We start from the raw sequence: 22,162 nt of genomic DNA on the forward strand, positions 1-22,162 counted from the left end.
CTATAAACTACCCATTCATGCCCTTTGAACCTACTTCCGTTGGGTTGTTCGTCTTTTTTCTTACTGATTTGTTAAAACAATGGGCTAGCAGTTGACAGGGCTTTGAGCTTCTATTATTTGTTTTTATCTCTCACTATGATTTATTCTTTGGTTTAGCTGTTTATCACTGACTAACCAAGGTCCTGTGAGTTAGTCCTAATTTTAGGAATAGTGTGTCTGAGAAGACTTGGAATTTTCCCCATCCTGTCTCATAGAAAACTCCTTGACCATCAGAAAAGGAAGGAGGAGGGTCGTCGGGAGGACTGGGAAGGAGTAGAGGGCGGATGGGAGGCTGATGGAACTAGGAGGCTGATATCCAAAGCTCTCCTCCCTTTGTTTTTTCCTTTGATATTTCTTTCTTTCTCTGCATTTCCCCTCCTTCTTTCCTTTCTGTTTCCCACTTTGTTTCTGGCTGTGTACTATAAAAATACAATTCTGGAGCTTGTGGTTGGATTCTCACCATGGGGACTGAGATGGAATTTCAAGTCACTCACCATAATTCAACTTTATAAATTAGAGAATTCTTATGAATAGAAGAGGATGGAATGTGGTTTCGTGTTTTCTTTCCCCAGGGACCCTGCCCAGTTTGGCCATAGGAAACTAAGCTAAGGGTGGGATTAGTTCTAGGAAGTGGATTTTTAGCTGCATGTCTAAGCTAGATATTATAGACAATGCCTTAGTTATCTGTGTTCACGAGAAATCAGGAAGTGATGGGTAACTGAAGTCCCCAAATGTGCCAGAAATATACTTCCTCTGTTTGATCATCCCAGTTATCCTTCTACGAGGACTATCAAAGAGGATTTATTTCTATTCATTTTACTCTTCTGTTTCCCCCTAACAACACAGGCAGGGAGGCAACATGCTGCATGAAAAAGAAAGTGCTGGACTAGGAGTCATGTGTGTGCCTCAGCTGCTCAGTCATGTCTAACTCTTTGTGACCCCATGGACCGTAGCCTGCCAGGCTCCCCTATTCGTGGAATTTTCCAGGCAAGAATACTGGGGTCTGTTGCCATGCCCTCCTCCAAGGTATCTTCCCAACCCAGGGATTGAACCTGAGTCTTCTGCATCGACAGATGGATTCTTTACCACTGAGCCACCAGGGAAGCCCAGATAGGAGTCAGGAGACCTCAATTTTAGTCCTGTCTGTGCCCCTCACTAGCCGGAGACTATGGGTAAGTCATACAGCTTCTCTGAGCCCCAGTTTCTTCCTGTAAAAGGGACAAAATAATCAATCTCCCAGAGTGGCTCAGGGGCCCTGTAAAGTGTGACCTGGGGTTAGTGGTGCCAACACCATACAACCTGTCCCCATGCTTGTGAGCTGTCTGCATAGTGCTCAGCGCAGAGAAGGAGCACGACAAATGTCTGTATGCTTTTCTTCCTTGTCCTGGAAGGACCAGCAGACTATGTTAATTTCCTATGGCTGTTGTAATGAATAACTACAAACTTAATGGCTTAAAGCAACCGAAATTTATTCCCTCACAATTCTGGAGGCCAGACATTCAAACTCAAGGTATTTTCAGGGCTGTGCTTCTAGTAGTTAGGGGTGAATTCTCCTTACTTCTTTCAGCTTGTGGTATACTTCTTTCAGCTCCTGGCCTGTGGCTGCTCAACCCAGCCTCTGCTTCTATGGTCACGTGGCCTTCTCCTCTGTCTTCTAAGGACACTTGTTATTGGATTTAGGGCCCCCTCCATCCCCCAGAAGAGGATGATCTCATCTCAAGATCCTTAATCACATTGACACTGACCCTTTTTCCAAATAAGTTCACATTTACAAGTTCTCAGGGTTAGAGCATGGACATATCTTTTGGGGAAAGGCACCATTCAAACCGCCCCACACACTCTAGGGATTACTTTATATATCAAGACTGCAACCTGATTCAACACTTTTTTTTTTTTATAACCACCCAGTGAATCCATCATCAGTTTATTAATAAATCAGGATATGTCAGGGAGGAGAAGAAAGAACAAAAGCTTGTTTTTTGTTTGCTGTGTTTTGTATTTACAAATAAGAGAAAAGCCTTCTCTCCCGGGTCCCCAGTTTAGGAGTGATGAGTTGACTGTATTTGCCACTCGTGTGGCCATCCCCGTCCTCTATTCACATCTGGTAATTAGGAAACTGCAGCCCTTCAGTCACATAACCTTCTGTCCTGACCTTGCTCCAACCATGTCTCCTGCTGGCTGCAGCCACATGACCTCTGACCTCTCACCGCAGCTCTCTGAACATGGTGCCCGTAGACTGGCAGACTGACATCCAGCTCTGGGCTTGAACCTCTGATTAGATGGTTCTTTGCTGAGCTGCTCAGCCCTCTCACTCATCCTGGCTTAGTCACTCTCTGAACCTTCAGGGACCCAGTTTAAACTCTCAAGGTCATCCAGAGACCCCTCTGTGCCCTGGAATGTAGTTGAGTGACAGTGACAGTTCTCAGCCACTCAGTCGTGTCCGACTCTTGGCAACCCCGTGGACCGCAGCCTACCAGGCTCCTCCATCCATGGGATTTTCCAGGCAAGAGTACTGGAGTCGGTTGCCATTGCCGTCTCCAGGAGACCCTGGTTCAATTCCTGGGTTTGGAAGATCTGCTGGAGAACGGATAGGCTACCCACTCCAGTATTCTTGGACTTCCCTGGTGGCTCAGCTGGTAAAGAATCCACCTGCAATGCGGGAGACCTGGGTTCGATCCCTGGGTTGGGTAGATCCCTAGAGAATGGAACGGCTACCCACTCTAGTATTCTGGCCTGGAGAATTCCATGGACTGTATAGTCAGACCACGGGGTTGCAGAGTCAGACACGACTGACTGACTTTCACATAGTGTTGCTCAGTGTCCCAAGGGTGGGAAGGACATTCCAGGGAATGATCCAGAAGCTCAAGAGCAGTCTGCTGGAGAGAGAGCAGGCAGTGCTAGAACTGCCTAGAGTGGGGGCTGAGGAGACTCGTGTCCAAACTCTGCTGCGACCACATGACTGAGGCAGGTCACAGGTCTCCAGTCCTTGGGTGGGAAACTTCATCTCTGAAAGGTGAGGATGTTTGTAACCAGGGCTGCTGAGAGCACTAGAAATTACATGTGCTATCTGGCACCAAGTGGATACCAGAATAATTACAGCTATTTTACCATCATTCCTCCTCTGAGGACTTCTCAATCCATACCCTACCCAGGCAGGCAGCCAGTTCCCCGGGAGGCTCCCCTAGTCTTGTCTTAGCTACATAAAGCTCTCTGCTGCTAGGTCCAGTCCATTTGTGCAACCTGGGGTGCATCTCTCCTTGTTCTCAGGTCCTAGCTCAACACTGGTATACAGCTGGTACTCAGGGCCTGTCTGCATCATGAAAGAACACAGGGTACCCATGCTTAACACTCTGCTTGGCATGATAGCTCTCTGTGAAAGGGCCAGTTAAATGCATGGGAATGTCGAATCACCTTCAGGATAGAACTTTAACTTTCTGATATTTTTAATCTCTCCTGATTCACCACGGAAGCAGGAAAGATGATCATTATGGTTTTACTAAGCACATATTTAGTGCCTGTTCTCTGCTGTATGTGTAGATATCCTAACTTAAATCTTCTTAGAGCCTTGTGAGGTAGGTAGGTCCCATCCCTCTTTAGGACGCAGAGAGCTTCAGAAACTTTCTGGTCGCCCTGGTAGAAGTGGCAGGGGTGTGATAGGGGCATCTGCTTCTGGAGCAGGGCCTCTAAACCCTCACACTGCGTTGCCTTTACTGCATGGAGACACTGGGCCGTGGCCTCCTCACCGACTTGAGGGAAGCCCTGTCCTTCTAGCCTGGACCCCAAGGACCTGAGGGGTAAGCCTCAGTTAAAATGTGCGAGCAGTGCACTGCGCTCGCCAAGGCCATGGTCCCCAAAGCCAGGATCACATACAATTTTGGTGAGCCCTATGCATTTGTGCCTTTGTGTGTCCCTTCCTTTATTAAAAAAAAAAAAATATATATATATATATGTATATAATTATATATACAAATTATATAAATATAAAAATATATAAAATATGTATATGTATACATACACAGTTGTGCCTTTGTGTGTCTCTTCGTTTATATATATGTGTGTGTATGTGTGTGTGTGTGTGTAGATATATGTTCATTCTATCTTATTACTTCGTCTGTATGAAGACGAGTATAACCCAAGCCGGGTTCTGTTTTGTTTCTCAGATTTTAACACAGGCCCTGTGCCAACTTGTGCCTAATGGATACGCCTTTTGGGTTATCCACGGCTCTGCGGGTTAAGCAGGAGCGGGTATGGCGGTCCCCTAACGGGCCTCTGTCTCCACAGGTCCCGCAGCGGATGGCTGTGGCCGAGGGCGCCCCGGAGGACGGCGGCGGCGGCGCCCCGGGCGTGTGGGGCTCCTGGGGCCCCTGGTCCGCCTGCTCGCGCAGCTGCAGCGGCGGCGTGATGGAGCAGACGCGGCCCTGCCTGCCCAGCTCGTACCGCGCACGCGGGGGCCCGCGGCCCGGAGCCCCCGCGCGCGCCTTCGCGGGCCACGTGGTGTCAGCCGTGCGCACGTCGGTGCCGCTGCACCGGAGCCGCGAGGAGACACGCGCCCCTGCCGGCCTCAACTCCAGTCGCCAGGGCCCGGCGCTGCGAGGCAGCCGGCATCCGCAGGCCCGGGGCCGCGAACCCACGGCGGAGAGAAGGTACCTGCCCTCTCGACCCCCGCGCGCCCTCCCGCTATCGTCCTTGTACCTGCTGGGATGTGCCGCGCTCGCCACTCTTCATCCTAGATCGCGCGGTTAAAGCTTTGCTTCTGCCAGGTGGGGAGGAATTCTTGGCTCCACGGGTCTCCTTCCATCCTTTGATTTATTTTGCAGCCTTTTAAAGCGTTGAGGCCACTCCCACCCCCTCGGTGATTCTGAATAGTCTTCAAAGTGAAGCTGAGTTTAAGAATGTCCTTAGGCTCAACTTTAGGGAGGCCCTGCGGAGGACTGAAAGAGCTACCTGGAGCGGGGAGACCTCCTTCCTAGTACTCCTCTGCTGCTGCTGCTAAGTCGCCTCAGTCGTGTCCGACTCTGTGTGACCCCATATACGGCAGCCCACCAGGCTCCGCCATCCCTGGGATTCTCCAGGCAAAAACACTGGAGTGGGTTGCCATTTCCTTCTCCAATGCATGAAAGTGAAAAGTGAAAGTGAAGTCGTTCAGTCGTGTCCGACTCTTCGCGACCCCATGGACGGCAGCCCACCAGGCTCTTCCGTCCATGGGATTTTCCAGGCAAGAGTACTGGAGTGGGGTGCCCTTGCCTTCTCCGAGTACTCCTCTAGTGCTGGGGAAAAGGGAGAATCCTGGCCGCAGGCTGTGTGGATTTGAGCTGAGAACACAAAACAAGGGGCTTTTTAAAACCAAGAGCTGACATGAGTTTGGAATCCCTGAACAGATTGGGTGTCTGGAGTCTAACTTGCTCCCAGCCTATAGGTTTCAGGATTCTATGAATTTTTCTAGAAAGTTTCTCCAAAGTATTTTGAGTGAACTCACAACTGTGAGAATATGTCCAGTTAATTAGATCTAGATGTTTTTTAGAGTCAGCAAAATGTAAACTCCAGAAATGGCATAGTGGTATCAGAATAGCTGTATAACTCTCCAAAACCTTAGGTGGCTAGGCTAGCATAAATAAGCCAAAATAGGCAGTGCCCATGGAAAGGTAGGAATACAGATGCTGAGAAAAACTTGTTAGTGAACTAATCAACAACATTCACAGATTATTCAGTATTCATTCTGCAGCATTTGTTGGGCACCCAAGGTTCATGATAAATTCTGAGAGAATATTCCTATGAAAGCAATTTGTTGTTCAGTTGTATAGTCCTTTCTGACTCTTTGTGACCCCATGAACTACAGCGCACCAGGTTTCCCTGTCCTTCAGTATCTCCTGGAGTTTGCTAAAACTCATGTCCATTGAGTCAGTGATGCCATCCCACCATCTCGTCCTCTGTCAGAGAATGAAAGCAATAAAGAACAAACATTTACAGGAAGAATAGTAAGTATAAGCTAAGCTCACTGTGCTTAAAGAAAGTGAAAGTCTTTGTCGTTCAGTTGTGTCAGACTCTTTTCGACCCCATGGACTGTATAGCCTGCCAGGCTTCTCTGTCCATGAAATTCTCCAGGCAAAAATACTGGAGTGGGTAGCATTCCCTTCTCCAGGGTATCTTCCTGATCCAGGGATTGAACCTGAGTCTCCTACATTGCAGGCAGATTCTTCACCATCTGAGCCACCTGGGGAATCCCCACTATGCATAAGAAATACTTAGTTTAGTCATTAAGCCAAATTAATGCCCAGTTTAGGCAGGGTGCAAGTGTATAAGATGGGCTGCCTGGCCCCTCTTGTCATTTGCAGTTCATACATTAGCATTGATGGCCACCCTTCCCCACTGTGGTTAACACTACCTGAGTCCTTCTCAGCTGCCAGCCACCTGGAAATAGAGAGGAGTTACAACCCATCCACCCTTGCCTGCACAGGTCTTTCTTGACCTGGTCGTTAGCATTTTGGAGAGAAAGGGCCATTTCACAGAGAAGGTGCTTTGGCCAAATCCTGAATTGATAAACCAAATTTGAGCTGAGAGAAGGGAGATTTTGGAGGCCAGGCTGGCCTGCCAGTGGGAGAATAGAAGAGGAGATCACCTGGGAGAAGGTGCTTCCTTCTTTCTCTGTTCCTGAGTATAGACCCGAGGACCCCCCAGTACCACTCTGGGACTGAGAGGCTGCTGCTTCTAAAACCAAGGGTTTGGTATGTGTTATCTCTCTTCATCCTGACCACAACCCCATAATAACATAGCTCTCCAGTCCCTTATCTAAAATGCTTATGGCAGTGCATTTTAGAATTCAGAACTGTTCAGAGTTTATCAAGGTGATTCAGGGAATATTTCACATGTTAATGGCATTCCTTCCATGGCATGGGGCAGCACCCCATCAGCAAACACATTACTATTGCTGCAGTGAAACCTACAAATGTTCACATCAGCTGGGAAAGAAAAAAAGACCATAAAAAGCCTTATGTCAGTTAAGGTGAGGCTTGCTGCCCAATGAGTTTTGGTACCAAACAGAAAAATGCAAAAAGCAAAAGAAAGACAAAAAGTTGGTTTTCCAAATGCTTGGTTTCAAAATTTCAGATTTATAACAGCTTATGGAATGCCTGTTCTGTACCAGCCACTGTTCTTGTCTCTTTACACGGACAACCCTATAAGATAGGTACTAACATCATCCTCATTTTAGAGGTGAGGCCCAGAGACCCAGAGAAGGGGAATAACCTGCCCAACGTCACACAGGTAGTCTGTGAAGAGTCAGGATTGGAACTCAGGCAGTCCTGGCTCTAAGGACGTGATGTACTAGGGACTTCTCTTCCAGCCTCTGTGGCTGAGAACCCAGGAGAGCTGCCTGGGGAACAGGCTGCAGTTGGCTGCAGGCCTGGGCTGCAAGCATTCCAGCCCGTGCGTTTTGGCAGCAGGATTTTTTTTTTTTCTTCTAACTTATTGACAAGGGGCCAATTACTGTTTACTATGAAGTTCCTACAAGTTTCTATCATGCTTTTGTAATTTGACAGTTTAAGATGGAGCAATCCAGATATTAGCCTGGAGGACCCACACTGCTGACAAATGTCGAGCTCTTCCTAGCTGACGAAAATCACATTTGCTTATATTTATTAGTCATTAGGAACTTGCATAGCATATGTGACCCCAGAAGAGATGTCAGTGTGTTCTCTGGATGGCTGTCTGCCTCACTCTCTGTTTCAGGTTCAAGGTTTGAAGCAAAGGCCATTGGGGGTTTAGATGTTTAAGAAACTGTTAGGTTGTTATGCTAGCCGACTGAAAACCTAACTGGAGCCAGCTAACAAAACAAAATGATACAACCTTCTAACAGATATTTATTAAGCATCTAATATGTTGTAAGGCCCCAGACAGACACAAAGATTTAAAAACCAGGTTAGGGATGCTCCAGGTTCTTACTGACAGTTAGAGCAGCTGCTTGCAAACCAAACTTTTTTTTGTATTCTTAAAAAAATTTTTTTTAATTGGAGAATAATTTCTTTACAATGTTGTGTTTATTTCTGCTATATAGTGATGTGAGTCAGCAGTAAGTATACATATATTCCCTCCTTGAGCCTCCCCGCCGCCATCTCACCCTTCTAGGTCATCTCAGAGCACTGAGCTGAGTTCTCCGTGTTACATAGTTGCTTCCCACTTGCTCTCTGTTTTACACGTGGTCAGTGCTACTGTCTCAGTTCCTCTCACCTTCTCCTTCCCCCGCTGTGTCCTCAAGTCCATTCTCTACAGCTGCCTCTCCGTTCCACCCCTGTGAATAGGTTCATCTGTACCATTTTTCCAGACTCCATATATATGCGTTAATATGTGATACTTGTTTTTCTCCCTCTGTATGACAGACTCCAAACTTTTTTTTGTTTATTTTTAATTGGAGGATAATTGCTTTACAATGTCATGTTGGTTTCTGCCATACCAAACTTCACTATTTTTTGAAGCATAAGAATCCTGTCTGCAAAATCAGTCTTAGGTAGAGGCTCCGTTTGTCACACAGACAAAAGCTGAGCTGCTCTGGTTGAAGCCTCAGAGGCACCGCTGTAGAAATTCAGGGTCTAGATCCAAATACAGCAATGGTTTTCAACCTCTGTTGACCATAAGAATCCTTTGCCCATCTTTTAGAAGTCTTGACATCCCGGTTACATCCCAGATGAACATCTGGATCTCAGAGGGTTATGCTCGGATATCTATATAATGTCAATCCAGCCAAGGCTGGGAACCACCAACCTGGAAGTATCTCTTTGGAACCTCAAGGTTCCGTGGTAAGTCTTTTAGGAATCAGTATTGTCCAGTAGAATTTTCCAGGTTTGGTGAGCACCTGGAATCACTTGCAGTGGGGTGGGGAGGTTTGTTAAAGGTGGAGTTGCCCATATATATAAAATAGGTAATTAATGAGAACCAACTATATAGCCCAGGAAACTGTAATCAGTGCTCTGTGGTGACCTAAATGGAAAGGAAAACCAAAAAAAAGGGGCTATATGTATAGCAGATGCACTTTGCTGTAGAAACTAGCACATTGTAAAGCAACTATACTCCAATAAAAATTAATTAAAAAAAAAATAAAAAATCACATAAAGAAGTTCTAAAAAAAAAAGTGGAGTTGCCCAACCCCCACTCTCTCCCTTGCTTGGTGAGGATTCTATTTTGTAGGTCTGTGCTGTGACCTGTGTAGCTTTATTTTAAATGATTTTGGTATGCTCCAGAGTTTGAGAACCACTGCTCTAAAAAGTTGGAAAACACATGAGTGTAAATGCCTTCCGGACAAGGCAGTGTGTTGAAATAGCCATGGTAATGATGATGGTGACCATTTTGGAGCGTTCATATGTACACATGCTATGTCGAATGCATTGTAATACTGGGTTGGCCAAAAAGTTTGTTTGGGCTTTTCCGTAAGACGGTACAGAAAAGTCCAAATGAACTTTTTGGTCAGTCCAATGTTTACAGCTCACAGGGCCCTATGAGGCAGTTGCAAAGACTCACATTTTACAAATGACACTGAGACTCTGAGGAAGAAGTGACTCCATCAAGGTCACCCACTTCAGAAGCAACGGAACCAGAATTCTCAGTATATCTATCAGAGTCCAACACTAAGGCTCTTGTCTCTGAAATGAGTGTTTTTCAAATGGGCATTTTGAAAGTGAGGCTTCTCGTTTCCAGCAGGTGTGGTCCAGAAAAGCTAATTGGAGGTTAGAGACATGTCTTGAAAAGTGGATGAGGTTTGGTAGTCAAGATTTAAAAGAACTGCTTCTCTTCCTTCCAGTGTTTAGCTCTCTTACCCAGGGAAATCCTTGCATGTAGTCCTGGGCACCAGAAGGGTTCAAAAAAGTTGGAAGCCATGGTCCTTGTCCTTGTGGGCCTGACACTGAGATGGTGGATGAGTGGCAAACCCATAGAGCACTACAGGGGCCAGAAAACAGTAAAAATGTGACCAGAGTTCAGGAAGATTGGAAAGTTCTTGTGGGATGGAGCTGTCAGGAAATACTGCACAGAACAGGTAGAATTTGAACCCAACCTTGATGAGTAAATACAATTTACTTGGCTGGAATTATGTGGAAACTTCTTGAGTCTACCATTTGCTTCCCATATCAGATCTTTGTCTCATTAAAACACACACACTCACACTTTAAAAAACCTTTGAAAGCATGTCATTACTGATTGGTGCTCTCCCGAGCATCCTAAAGTTACTTAACTCCTCTGAACCTCAGGGGCTTCATCTTTCAAATAAGAGCAGCAATAGTAATATCTATCATATGGGATTGTTGAGTCTTGAAATGAAATAATATTTGCATTGCCCGGTCCATAGTAGTTGCTCAATAAATTATAGATCTAATTTCCATTATGAATTTAGAGGCTGGGCAGAAGTGTGTTAGATAGTTCCAATTAGAACTCTCATTAAACTCATCTGTACTTACCATGTTCCTCTCAGACTTGCCCTTCTAGAGAGCCTTTTTCAAAATTAAAGGTAACACTCATGACTTAAACTAAGTTTGGTAAACTAATACTTATCTGTTTGAGATGAAAAATGAAAATTTTCTCCAGTATTTGCCCCAAATTATTAGTATAATAACTTACATATATAATGACTGTATATATATTGGGTTGGCCAAAAAGTTCACTTGGGTTTTCTGTAACGTGGAAAAATCCAAACTTCTTGGCCAACCCAATATCTAGTAACGCTGAAACCATCTCTATCATGAACTCCAAAATCTGTATGGGATCACAGAGGAAACCAACTTAGCCATGGTCAAAAGCTGGCCATGCAAAAGTTTTCACATAAAGTATTTGCTTTTAACGCCTTCCTCTGAATTACAGGGCTTAATTCAGAGAGATTACCTGGGCATTACCGTTTTGTGTTTCATTTTCATTTTAATTCAGTCAGCGTTCCTTGTGTATTTGTTATGAACCAGGCCCTGTGCTAAATACAGAAGGGATAGTCAGAGGAAGGAGGTGTGGTTTTCAAGAACCTCCACACCTAATGAGCAAACAGCCCAGGGATAACCACCAGAATGCAGTGTAGTGAGTATCCTGCCTGTGGGGTGAGCGGAGGGTTGCAGGAACACAGAGGTGGAGCTCATTCTTGGGGAATTAAGATACTTGGTGGTGGAAGTACTGCCTTGCAGGGTGAGTTTGCGTTACTCAGGTGGGAAAGAGCTGGGAAGTACTTGGTATGGATGGGAGATGGCAGTGGTTTGGTGACGCATGAGGAACAAAGTCTCCTTGACCTCAAGGAGTGCTTGCTGGTGGGGTAGGGGAGGGAGACAGGCAGACATTGACAAGACCAAGTGCTCTCTTAAGAGGGATGCTCAGGGTGTGGGGAAGGAAGGGAGGGGCGGAAGGAGGCCTGGGGAGCTGGAGAAGGCATCACAGAGGCAGTGATGACAGTGAATTTTGAAGAAGAAGAAGAAGAAGGATTTTAGCAGAGGTCATTCCCCAAAAAGCAAACTGCGAGGGCATGGTGAGCCTGTCACGTTCTGGAAGTTCTCAATGGTCTGATGGGGCTGGAGCACAGGCTGTGTATGAGGCGAGTGTGTGCAGACGAGACTAGTTAAGTCCACAGGCTCCTTTCCAAGGAGGGGTTATCAGGCAGTCGTTAAGGGGATTGAAATAGAATTTCTTGGAGAGAGGCAGTCCCTGTAAACGTGGATAACCAACTCTTTTCCATCTTAAAGCAAGATGATGTCTCCATTGTATAGTTGGTTTAAATCTCTTCTTAATGCCCTTGGGATTTTTCAAAATATTTGGCTCTGCCACCCCCGGCCCATCTCTGTAAAGCTTGGGAAGCTAGGGTTTACTGCCCGGAAGCTTGGTCCTGCTCCTCCGGTTTTGCAATAGGTGTTTCAGTCCCCTGCTGATGCTGTAACACTGACCACAGATTTGGTGGCGAAAAACAGCACCAATTTTTCTCTTATGGTCTGGAACTCAGAAGTCTAAAATCAAGGTATTGGAAGGGCTATTTCCCTTCTTGGGGCTTCAGAGGAGAATTTTTTTCCTTCTCTTTTCCAGCTTGTGGAGTCGGCCTGCCTTCCTTGGCCTGAGGGTTTTTCCTCCATCACTCACATTCAGCCCTCTTGCCTCTGTCATCTCATCTCCTTCTCTAACTCTTATCCACTGATCTTCCCCTTTTATAAGGACTCTTGTAATTACATGGCACCCACTCAGATAATCCAAGATAATCTCCTCATTTCAGAATCTTTAGCACACCTGCAAAAATCCCCTTGCCACATAAAGTTACTTTTCACAGGTTCTGGGGATGGAGTTCACAGGTTCTGGGGATGGAGTGGGGTGGAGTGGGGAGCATTAGCCAGCCTACCATAATGTGCATGCATTTGGGGGTCTTAAGAAAACCCTAGTGATAGGACAGTTTCTGTGCTGGCAGAACCACCAGCCACGTACCACATCTTGCCTAATAGTTGTCTGTGGGAAATTCAGCAGCACGGGTTTCCAGCAGAACAAAGAACAAGGATGCCTTCCCCATTGTGCCTTTCTGTGCTCTTCTTTGGACAGGCGGTGTTAATCAGGACAGTGATAATGAAGTTAAACATAATAGTTGCCCAAGGCGGCTGGCGTAGAATAAGAACTCTGTATTCCAGTCCAGAGTCCAGGGTCCAGTCCCCAGCTCTCGCTAACGCTTTGATCTTGGGGAAGTCACCTCATTTCTCTGAGCCTTGGTGTACATGTTTATAAAATAAAGGATTTTATCCAGTCATTAAGGTCTCTGGCCTGATGTTGATGTGTTGTTGTGGTCCTCTTGGATTGCTCTTTTAAATGCTCCCACCATCCTTCTGCCATCCAGAGTGATGGAGGGATGGTGACTGGGAGGCATGGCTCTCAGACCTGTTTTCCAACATGTTCAGGAATGCGATGGCTTTCTCTCTCTCTCTCTGAATCCACAACATAACCCACTGTTCAGACTTCTGCCCTGTCACGTGTGCCGACCACACTTCTGAGCCCCTCTTCTTGGTCTCCCCCTGGGCCTTTTCTATTGGAGGCGTCTGCATGTCTTTCCTCGCTTGGAGAAGCTCCGGGCTGGGAGTCATTACACCCTGCTTCCTGTCTCATGGCCATCATTTGCTAACTGGATGACCTTCAGGAATCACTTCATCTGATCTATAAAATCTGCATAATTATTTGTCCTCTGTCTTCCATACAGTCCTGCAGAGAGGGTCAGTTGAGGTAACGGCTATAAAAGTACTTCCAAAATACAAGACACGGTTCAAAACCAACACAGCTTGATAATTTTATTATCACTGACCAGATCACCCTTGGGTTTTTAGAGCCTTGTATCTTTTTCTGTAACATCTTGTCTGTGCATGCATGTGTGTGTGTGCATGTCGTGTATATATGTGTGTTTTTGCTTGAAAGGTCTGTTGTTTCAAAACAGGGCAGACAGGATCAGTCCTAGATCCTAGGTTGTCCCTCCATTTCCTACCTCTTCGGGGAATTGTCTTTGGCTTGTGGTTAAGAATCCTTTGTTTTCTTAGCTCCTCCTTTCCTGCTCACTTTCTTGGAGGCCATTTGCATTTCATCATCAATAACTCTGGAGCAATATGTTATTTCTGTCCCAAGGGCCCCTGGAGCCAAGTGGGCCCCTTTGTGATGCTGGATAGGAAATTTTGCTGTTAATTAAACTTCACAAAGCCACATGCCATTTTCCTGACCCTCTGTCGAAACTTAGGGAGTCTTGTTACATCCAAGGGGGGCAGAAACCACACAGCAAAAGACGGGAAAGCTTTTGGCCTTGTCTGTGTTTCTCCTTGGAAAATCTCCCTGATAATCTGGGCAGTTAGCAGAGAAAGCAGGTACATCTGTTTTTAAAATGCAGACTCTACACTTTCGGTGTTTTTTGTTTTCTTCCTGCAAGGAGAGTTTTGTTTCTTTTCCTCCTTTTGAAGCAGGATTTCCACTTAGTCCCTGAATTGTTTGACATGAAGTTACCTGTTGATGCTAACCAGATAGACGGTGTTTTAATATGCTTTGGTTTCTGAATCTGAAACCTTAGCTCCTTTTCGGTGCGAGCGTTTGTAATAGAGCCGGGCCCGCTGGTATGTATGCTTCTGCCTGTAGGTTAGGAGAGATTGGAGCCAGATTTTAAGCTTGAGTGACTCTGCTCTCAGACAAGGCTCCAAAGAGCCCTTGTTCCTTTCTTGTGGCATTTCATGAAGTGTCAGAAGTATTTCATTAGTTATCAGAACAAAGATCTCATTTGCCATAAGAATGCTGCATTGAATCCCCTCCAAGTCATTCATAACTCAGGGTTCCAGAAGAGAAGGGTGACGGACTCTGGAAAAAGCCTGACGGCAATATGTGTGTCCCTGAAGGGGATCTCAACCTTGCATCCGGGACCCCTAGGGCTTCTCCTTGGATGCTCGCCTGGTGGCCGTCAGAGATGCCTTTGTGTGAGATGGGGGGGGGGTTCATCCTGTATGTGTGGGGTTACTGTCATTTTCCTTAGTCACCCCCTTCCTGAACACATTGCTGATTTAGTTGTGGTAAAGAAAACTATTTTTATAGCACCTGCTATGTGCCACATTAGTCACATGTGTGTTTGAACCTTAAGCAGCCCCGTTTTACAGCTGAGACCACAAAATGAGCTGAGGTCGAAAGATCCCCAGCGTCCTGCTCCTATAAGGGGTGGAGCGGATCAGAGTGCAGGATTGCCTGACCCCAGCCGCTTCACTCTTCCCACTCTAAGCCTGTAATGTGGATGCAGGTAATTTACCTGTGAGAGGGTTTGGAATGCAGAGGCTATGGCCTCACTGTTGGTTTTCATGGTAAAGTACTAATAGCCCCTCAAGAGCATTTTGAGTCCTTCCTTTCTTACCTTAACTATGTGCCCTTTCCTGGGCATATAGCTCTTCTGGCTCAGCTCTGTTAATTGTAACAAGGGCAGCCACAGTGGATGTTTATTGAGGGTTTACTGTGTGTAACAAGCTGAATACAGCTCTCTCCCCCTACCCACCTCAAAGGTATCGAGGCCTGGTCCCTAGAGCCTGAAAATGCTAACTTATTTAGAAATGAAAAAGACTTTGCAGATATAATGAAGGGTCTTGAGATGGGGAGATTATCCTATATTATATAGGTGGGCCCTGCATGCAACCATGAGTGTCCTTATAAGAGACGGGCAGACGGAGATTTGACACCCAGACACAGAGAGGAGAGGTGACACAAAGACAGAATAGAGAGCGATTTGAAAGTGCTGTTCTTGAAAATGGGAGGGATGGGGCCACAAGCCAAGGAAAGCTGGCTGCCACCAGAAGCCAAAAGAGGCCAGCAAAGAGACTCCTCAGAGCTTCCTGAGGGAGCACAGCCCTGCCAACAACTCCCATTTCAGTCCACTGACCCTAATCTCAAACTTCTGGCCTTCAGAACTGTGAGAGAATCAATTTCTGTTGTTTTTAGCCACCGAGTTTGTGGCAGTTTGTACAGCAGCTACAGGAAACATATGCAGCATTGAAGGCTCTGAGCTAAACCTCTAGGGACTCTTATGCATAAAGTAATCTATATTATCCTTCTTTTTTAAGTACAAGAACTCTGCACTCAGAGAGATGAAGTAATGAGCCTTGGGGCCCAGAGCTAATAGGTTGGAGAACAGGGCTTTGAACCAGAGTTTGGCTCTAAGCCTCTGCTCTTAACCACTGTATGGTTCTTTCTTCCTGTCCCCTGTCATTTCTCGGCCTCATGCCCTCTACATCAGGCCTAGGTCAAGATCAGGCCTTGCCCCAGAGCCTTCCTTTCCCTCTTTATGGTTTGACTTCCAGGCATACATTATTTTCTTTTTCCTATAGAAACACTTAGTCTCCCATGGGCCTTGTGGATCCAGCAGCAGTTAGCTAAGATTTCCCTTTTCCTTGGTGATGAGAACATGTGGGCTAGTGCTAAAAATGTTTTCTTTCTGGATTTGGAGGGAAGCAGTAGTTTCCCCCACCCTGTTTTCCAGTAAATTCTCATTCCAAGCAGTCCATCCCTGTAATCCTTGGTGAATGGCATTTGGTATTTATAAGTTGTACTCTGTTGCAGCAGTTTAAGCTCCTTAAGAGCTTACCATTCATTCGTTCGTTCAGTAACGTTTGTTAATATCACAGTAACATCCATTCATGCAGACTTTCTATCTTGGAAAGTTGTTTAATATCTTTTAGACTCACTTTCCTTACATATTAAATTGGAGTAATGACCCACTTTACTGTTTGCAGTGAGAGTTAATGGATAACATATATAAACCATTTGGCAGGTGCTCAGTAAGTTGCTGTGATCTGAATACTGAATTTATTTAAGTACATGATGCTATTTGAGGGGATGGAGTAAAGTCTAGGACAAATCCCTTTTTCCTTCAATTAACTGAGGGTAACAGACCTGCACCTAAAAAAAAAAAAAAACAAACTTCCTCTAATGCAAGTAAGAATGTTATGAAATTTTTTCACACATGACTATTATAATAGAAATATTTCACATTTAAAATAAAGAAAAAATATACATGGTACATGGGTACACATTAAGTGGTATGTGTAAAAGAGGAGACATTCAGACTATGAGAGAAACACTGTTGCTTCCTCCAAGGACGATTCACATAAAAAATGCTCAAGAAATGTAAGTTACATCATCAACACATTAACTTTTCCATTATTAAATTCAGCAGAATGTACAGAAAATAGTCCTTCAGTTTGCTTCAACCTGCTGGGGGTCAGCCTCTGGGGCAGAGAGCACCGTTTGAGAAACCCCGGGGAGAGGGGTTAGGAGCTCACGTTTGCTTAGCACCTGTCTGGCCAGGTACTGTGCCCCACAGGTAATCTCATTTGGTTTCCCTTTTAAGCCCCTGAGTCCCCCAGGGCTGCTCAGGTTCAGATCACAACACACACCAGTAACAGGTTTGATTCTCAAGAGGGCTCCTCTCAGTTAAGCTGGAGAAATGAATACATTTACTGTTCCTTCATGCAAATCCAGGCTATACCTCCCAGCCCCCAGTTGGCTGTCTGCCTCTGCAGTGACCCTCATGTGTGAAGGTTGCAGGTTCTGTGTCTGTCTTCTTGGGGACAGTTCAGCCGTCATGGTAACCACCATTTACAGAGAGTCCACAAGGGCTAGGCCCTTTACCTTCATTATTTTGTTTAACCCTCATGGCAGCCACTGATAAGGTAGGTACCATTATTCCATTTTGCCGCTGGAGATAGGAAATGTGGCCTGACTGACCCAGGATCACAAGGTAATAAGTTGTTGACCTGGTTGATTTGATGGAATACCCGGGACCTCTCTACTTCCCCGATTACCACCGCTGTCCCAGTTGATCTCTTAGTTTCCTCATCTTAAGGGATGCCCTGCCCAGCATGAAATAGAGTGGGGCCATCATCCTGCTCTGAGCAATTGAATGTTAACTCAGTCTTGACTGAAATTGTCTCTTTGGTAAACCTCCACCAGCTCATTTTTTGCCTTTCTGTGAATCCAAAACAGATGCCTCTTCCTCTGGTTAGGTCCATCCCCTCACTGGGAAGACACACTGCATTTCAACGCCCAGGTGTCTTGGTGTGGTGAACAACCTGCTCAACTATAAATGGCAGCCATGCAGGCAGTGGGTATTATTGCTTTCTATTGGTCTGAAGTTGGTTTCCTTGAAGACTGCCCCCCCCACCCCGCCCCCATGCCCTTATTCCACCCCTCAGGGCCCATACTGCACAAGCACCTGAAGATCAGTCCTGGAAACCCAGGATCATTCAGATGTGCAGCGCCTCCAGTGAGTACTGTGGTGACTTGTCCTTAGGGATGCTTGGCTGGCTTCCAAATGTCATCCTTTAGACAAGGAGAAGCAGCCTGATGGCGAGATCTATTAATAAATCAGAGTCCAGGCTCTCCTGAGATCCTTGCCCCAGAAGGACTGGGTCTGTTCTGAAGGCTGTTTTATATTTGGGGTGTGTGGAGGTTGGGGGGGACAGTGCTATGGTCCTCACTGTCTGGGATACCAGCAGTTGGGTGGGGTCACTGAGAATACGGTTTTCTCAGGGCTTGGCTTCCTGGTGCAAAGAAGGCCTTTTAAACTCAGTTGCTCCAAAACCACCATTCTACTTCCTTTGCTAGATTTCAGGCCTCTTGGTTCCTGCTCGTGCCCCTGAATCCATTGATGAAAAGACCTCTTTCCTTTTCTCTTATTAAAACAATTTCGTCATTTTCTCCCACTTCCTCTGCCTCCCCCACTTCCCCACATATAAGCCTTTAGATCCTTCTTCCTTGAGGGCTCAGAGCAAACCTGTCTGCTGATTCTTCCGCTGGTCTTTAAATCCAGACCTTAACTACTTTCCGGGGAGCAAGCAGATCTGGTTAAACCGGCTAATGTGTGTGACAGTGTGTACCACCCAGTAGACAATCAGGAAAGCTTTTGTTTTCATCATCTTAATTTTTATTTCCCTAAGTGGTCAGAGTTTTGCCTCTTATCTGCTGTAGACAGCAGAGAATTTATTGCCTGGAACAACTCTGGCAGGACTTTCCGTCTTCTGAACTTCTAAGAAGACATATGCTCTCAACCTAAACCATTTGCTCACAGCCTCTTTGAACACAGCACATGCTATCCTTTCTCCGTTTGGCAGGTGATCACAATGGAACAGGGTGAGTTTTAGGAACGCAGGGCTCTCTTTCCAGATTTAAGCTGCAGACTCCTTTCCTTCCAGCTTGCCTTGGATCACGCAGCCCCTTGGTGAATGCATGTTTCTGCTTTTCAACTGCTGCTCCCTTCCATTCTTCCTCCCCTCGAATTTGAGTGTCAAGGTCTCTCTAGGTGGCCAGTGGCTACTGATGTTTAATTTCACATCAACTCCCTTTGCTTCCCACCCAGAAGTGTGGGGCTGCCTGGACTTCTTCCTTATTGGAACTTAGAGCTTTTATATCTCTACTAATTGATCCACAGAGGTAACCTTTATTGACCCGTTGGTAAGAAATGGTGAGCAATTAAGCTCTGATCTCTAACAAGTGTTATTTCAACAAACATTCACAGAGTGCCTTGGGTCAGACCCGCTGCTAATCTCAGGGATTACACAGACAGGAATAAGAAACTGACAAGCCTTGCCCTCAAAGACTGGATGACTTGGGGGGAAGCCAGGCCTTTTACTCCACAACATTACCAAGATGCAGTGTTAATGCCGTGGCAGAGGGGTGCGCAGACTGCAGAAAGCGCGTACTGTGTGGGGGCCGCCCAGGGGAGGCATGCGGGAGCTGATGTTGATTTTGGGCTAGAAGGCTGCTCCAGTTCAGAAGTTTGTAGGTAGGTAGAATTCCAGGCAGGCTCTTGGACACAAGAGCTCAGTGTGTTTGGAAAATGATGAGTGATTTTTTGTGCCTGGAAAGTGTAGTGTTGGTGGCAGGAGACAGGGGGAGAGGATGAAGACTGGAGTGGAATCTGAGAAGAGAGACTGAGACCAGTTGATGAAGGACTTAATGCAGCATCAAAGTGAATGTGCCTTAAAACCATCTATGTTTGAACTTTATTTTCTAGGCAGAACGAAGTCATGAGCACTTTTTTTTTTTTTTTAATAGAGGGTAATGATCAAGGGGCGTGTTTATGAAAACGAATTTGGTGGAGAGAGAAGTCAAAAGTACATGAGGGTCCTGACCTTGACTTGGCTTCCTCATGGACTGGGATGCGTGGACAACCTGGGAATATGCTCTGAGTGTGTATTTGTCATCACTGTAGATACTGTATGGATGTCCAGAGTCAATGCAATTCATTACCGAGGCTCTGTTGCCCAAGCACATCCAGGCTCCAAAGAAGCTTGGCACAGGGCTGCTGATGGCCTTTGTTGATCTAAAATCTTCTGGGAGTATGTGACTTTTCCATTATTGACAGTGACATTTCAGAAGAATATTTTCTCCTCTAACTGTTTATGTTCCTTTTGTCTTTGGGGGTTACAATTTATAAATGGGTATTTTGTGTCCAATTGAAATGTCTCCATATTCAAGTATTAAGTTTGCTGACTTGTATTCCCTTTGTGATGTTGTGTATACAGCAGACAAAACCTTTAGGGAGAGTTCTGCCTAGGAATTTCTGCATTTGCTTCTTAGGATCTTCCCCACATCCATAAAGGGCTACATTTTAAAAAATTCAGTGGGAAACAATTTAGTATTATTCTTTTTGATATCACTTTCCTATATTGAAAACTTATACAGAAGACAAAAAAATTTTTTTATGATAGTACAAAAGGGTAAGAAATAACAAATCTGCTTCAACTCCACCCTGAATCTGCTTCCCAGAGGAAATCCTTGCCTAAAATTTCATTTGTGTCAGTTCAGAAATGTATCCAGCATACATATGATATTTTGTATACATGTTTTTCTCCTTTCTTTTTAAACACAAACAGGGAACATGAATGTTTCGTGTGTCTGTCTCTTATCCTTTTTCATTTCAGGGTACTTTGGGGACCATTCTGTATCAGTACATATGCATCTGCCTCATTCTTTTAAACAGCTTCATTGAACTCCACCAGCATGTACTCTGACATTTACCTTCATTTACCTAGCTCATTCTTCCCCTGTTTAAAGATGCTTACGTTGAGTTTCAAATTTACAGTTGCAACTCAGAGTTGCAAAATACGTTTTATTTTTCTACAACTAGGTTTGGTTCATGAGTCTTGGTTTCTGCTGCTGCGGGAAAATTGCCAACTCCAGGAAGCTCGGATGACCAGATGCAGCATGGCCAAAAAACACAAAGCAAAACAAACAAAAAACAAACAAAGCAGCAGCAAACAAACATGACCAATTTTGTGATTTATACTTAGTTCACTCAGGATTTCCCCCTGTCCGCAAATGGTACCGCTTTCCCTGAGGGAGACCTGGATCTCCAATGAGAGGCCTCTGTGCAGTTGTGTTGTTTTGTGGTTGCTTCTCTGCTTCCCTGAACTGCCTCCCACCCTTTGCAGTAACTGTTCCTGAGGTTTTACTGACCACCTGTACTCTGGTCAGAGGGTCATGTGCTCTGTGCTCTTGTGAGAACCACAAAGACTCCTTAGGGATGACCCACCAGTGCTCAGGTGGGCCCCTCCATCCCAAGTCCACCCCTGTCAGGCGCCGTGTTGGACATGGACTTCCCTACAAATCTTGCAGGCCCCTTCTGTTCCCAGGCTCCTAAACAAATCTGAGGTTTCTATTACTCCCCACCCCAGGCAGAATATTCTACCCTAACCTCTGATTACTGCCTCTCAGTTGCTCCCTCCCATGCCTGCTAGCCAAACTCTTAATTCCTATATATCTTTGAGAAGATAATTTCAAAGTCTCAGCATCTCCTTCATGTTCTGGAGTGTACATGATACCTCTGCTCTCTACGCTCCCAGCTTTGGTTCCTGCCAGACAAGGCCCAGCATTTCAGCTTCTAAAGAAACCTCTTCTCTTCTGCTGACCTTTAGTTTTTCTCTTTTCTGGTGCTGTAATGATCAAGGTCATTCTGGAGGCACTGCTCAGGGAGAGAAGGGATTGCTGAGAGGGAGAGATGTACTGGCTAATTCCTTAAGACGTTGTCTTATGAGGGTTGTTTCAGGTGTCCCGCCTGTTCAAGAAGCTGCACCGAGGACCTCTGAGCTCAGGTCTGTTCATGCCTCTATACATAGATATATATGTATGCTGCCCAGTATCTTTTAGGATGTCTATTAAAACTTCTTTATAAATGCATTTGGGGATAAATTAGGAGTTTCAGATTAGCAGGTACACACTGCTGCTGCTGCTGCTGCTGCTAAGTCGCTTCAGTCGTGTCTGACTCTGTGCGACCCCACAGACAGCAGCCCACCAGGCTCCCCCGTCCCTGGGATTCTCCAGGCAAGAACACTGGAGTGGGTTGCCATTTCCTCCTCCAATGCATGAAAGTGAAAAATGAAAGTGAAGTCTCTCAGTCATGTCCGACTCTCAGCGACCCCACGGACTGCAGCCTACCAGGCTCCTCCATCCCTGGGATTTTCCAGGCATGAGTACTGGAGTGGGTTGCCATTGCCTTCTCCAAGATACACACTACTATATATAAAATAGATAATTAACAAGGACCTACTGTATAGCACAGGGAACTATAGTCAATATCTTATAATAAACCTATAATGGAGAAGAATATGAAAAAGAAAAGAAATATATACATATGTGT

General features: G+C 45.6%; 1 protein-coding gene across 5 annotated transcripts in view; it reads left to right on the forward strand.

Annotated features, from left to right (window-relative positions):
- Positions 1 to 22,162, forward strand: part of THSD4 (thrombospondin type 1 domain containing 4) — a 630,092-nt gene that overhangs the window by 92,178 nt on the left and 515,752 nt on the right. For all 5 annotated transcript variants that reach the window (XM_043470952.1, XM_043470955.1, XM_043470954.1 and 2 more), the window contains one exon: positions 4,321 to 4,682. In XM_043470952.1, coding sequence (XP_043326887.1) covers positions 4,321 to 4,682 — 362 coding nt within the window. The remainder of the gene's footprint in view (positions 1 to 4,320; positions 4,683 to 22,162) is intronic.

This window comes from Cervus canadensis, chromosome 6, assembly GCF_019320065.1.
Source record: "Cervus canadensis isolate Bull #8, Minnesota chromosome 6, ASM1932006v1, whole genome shotgun sequence".
Classification (NCBI taxonomy): Eukaryota; Metazoa; Chordata; class Mammalia; order Artiodactyla; family Cervidae; genus Cervus; species Cervus canadensis.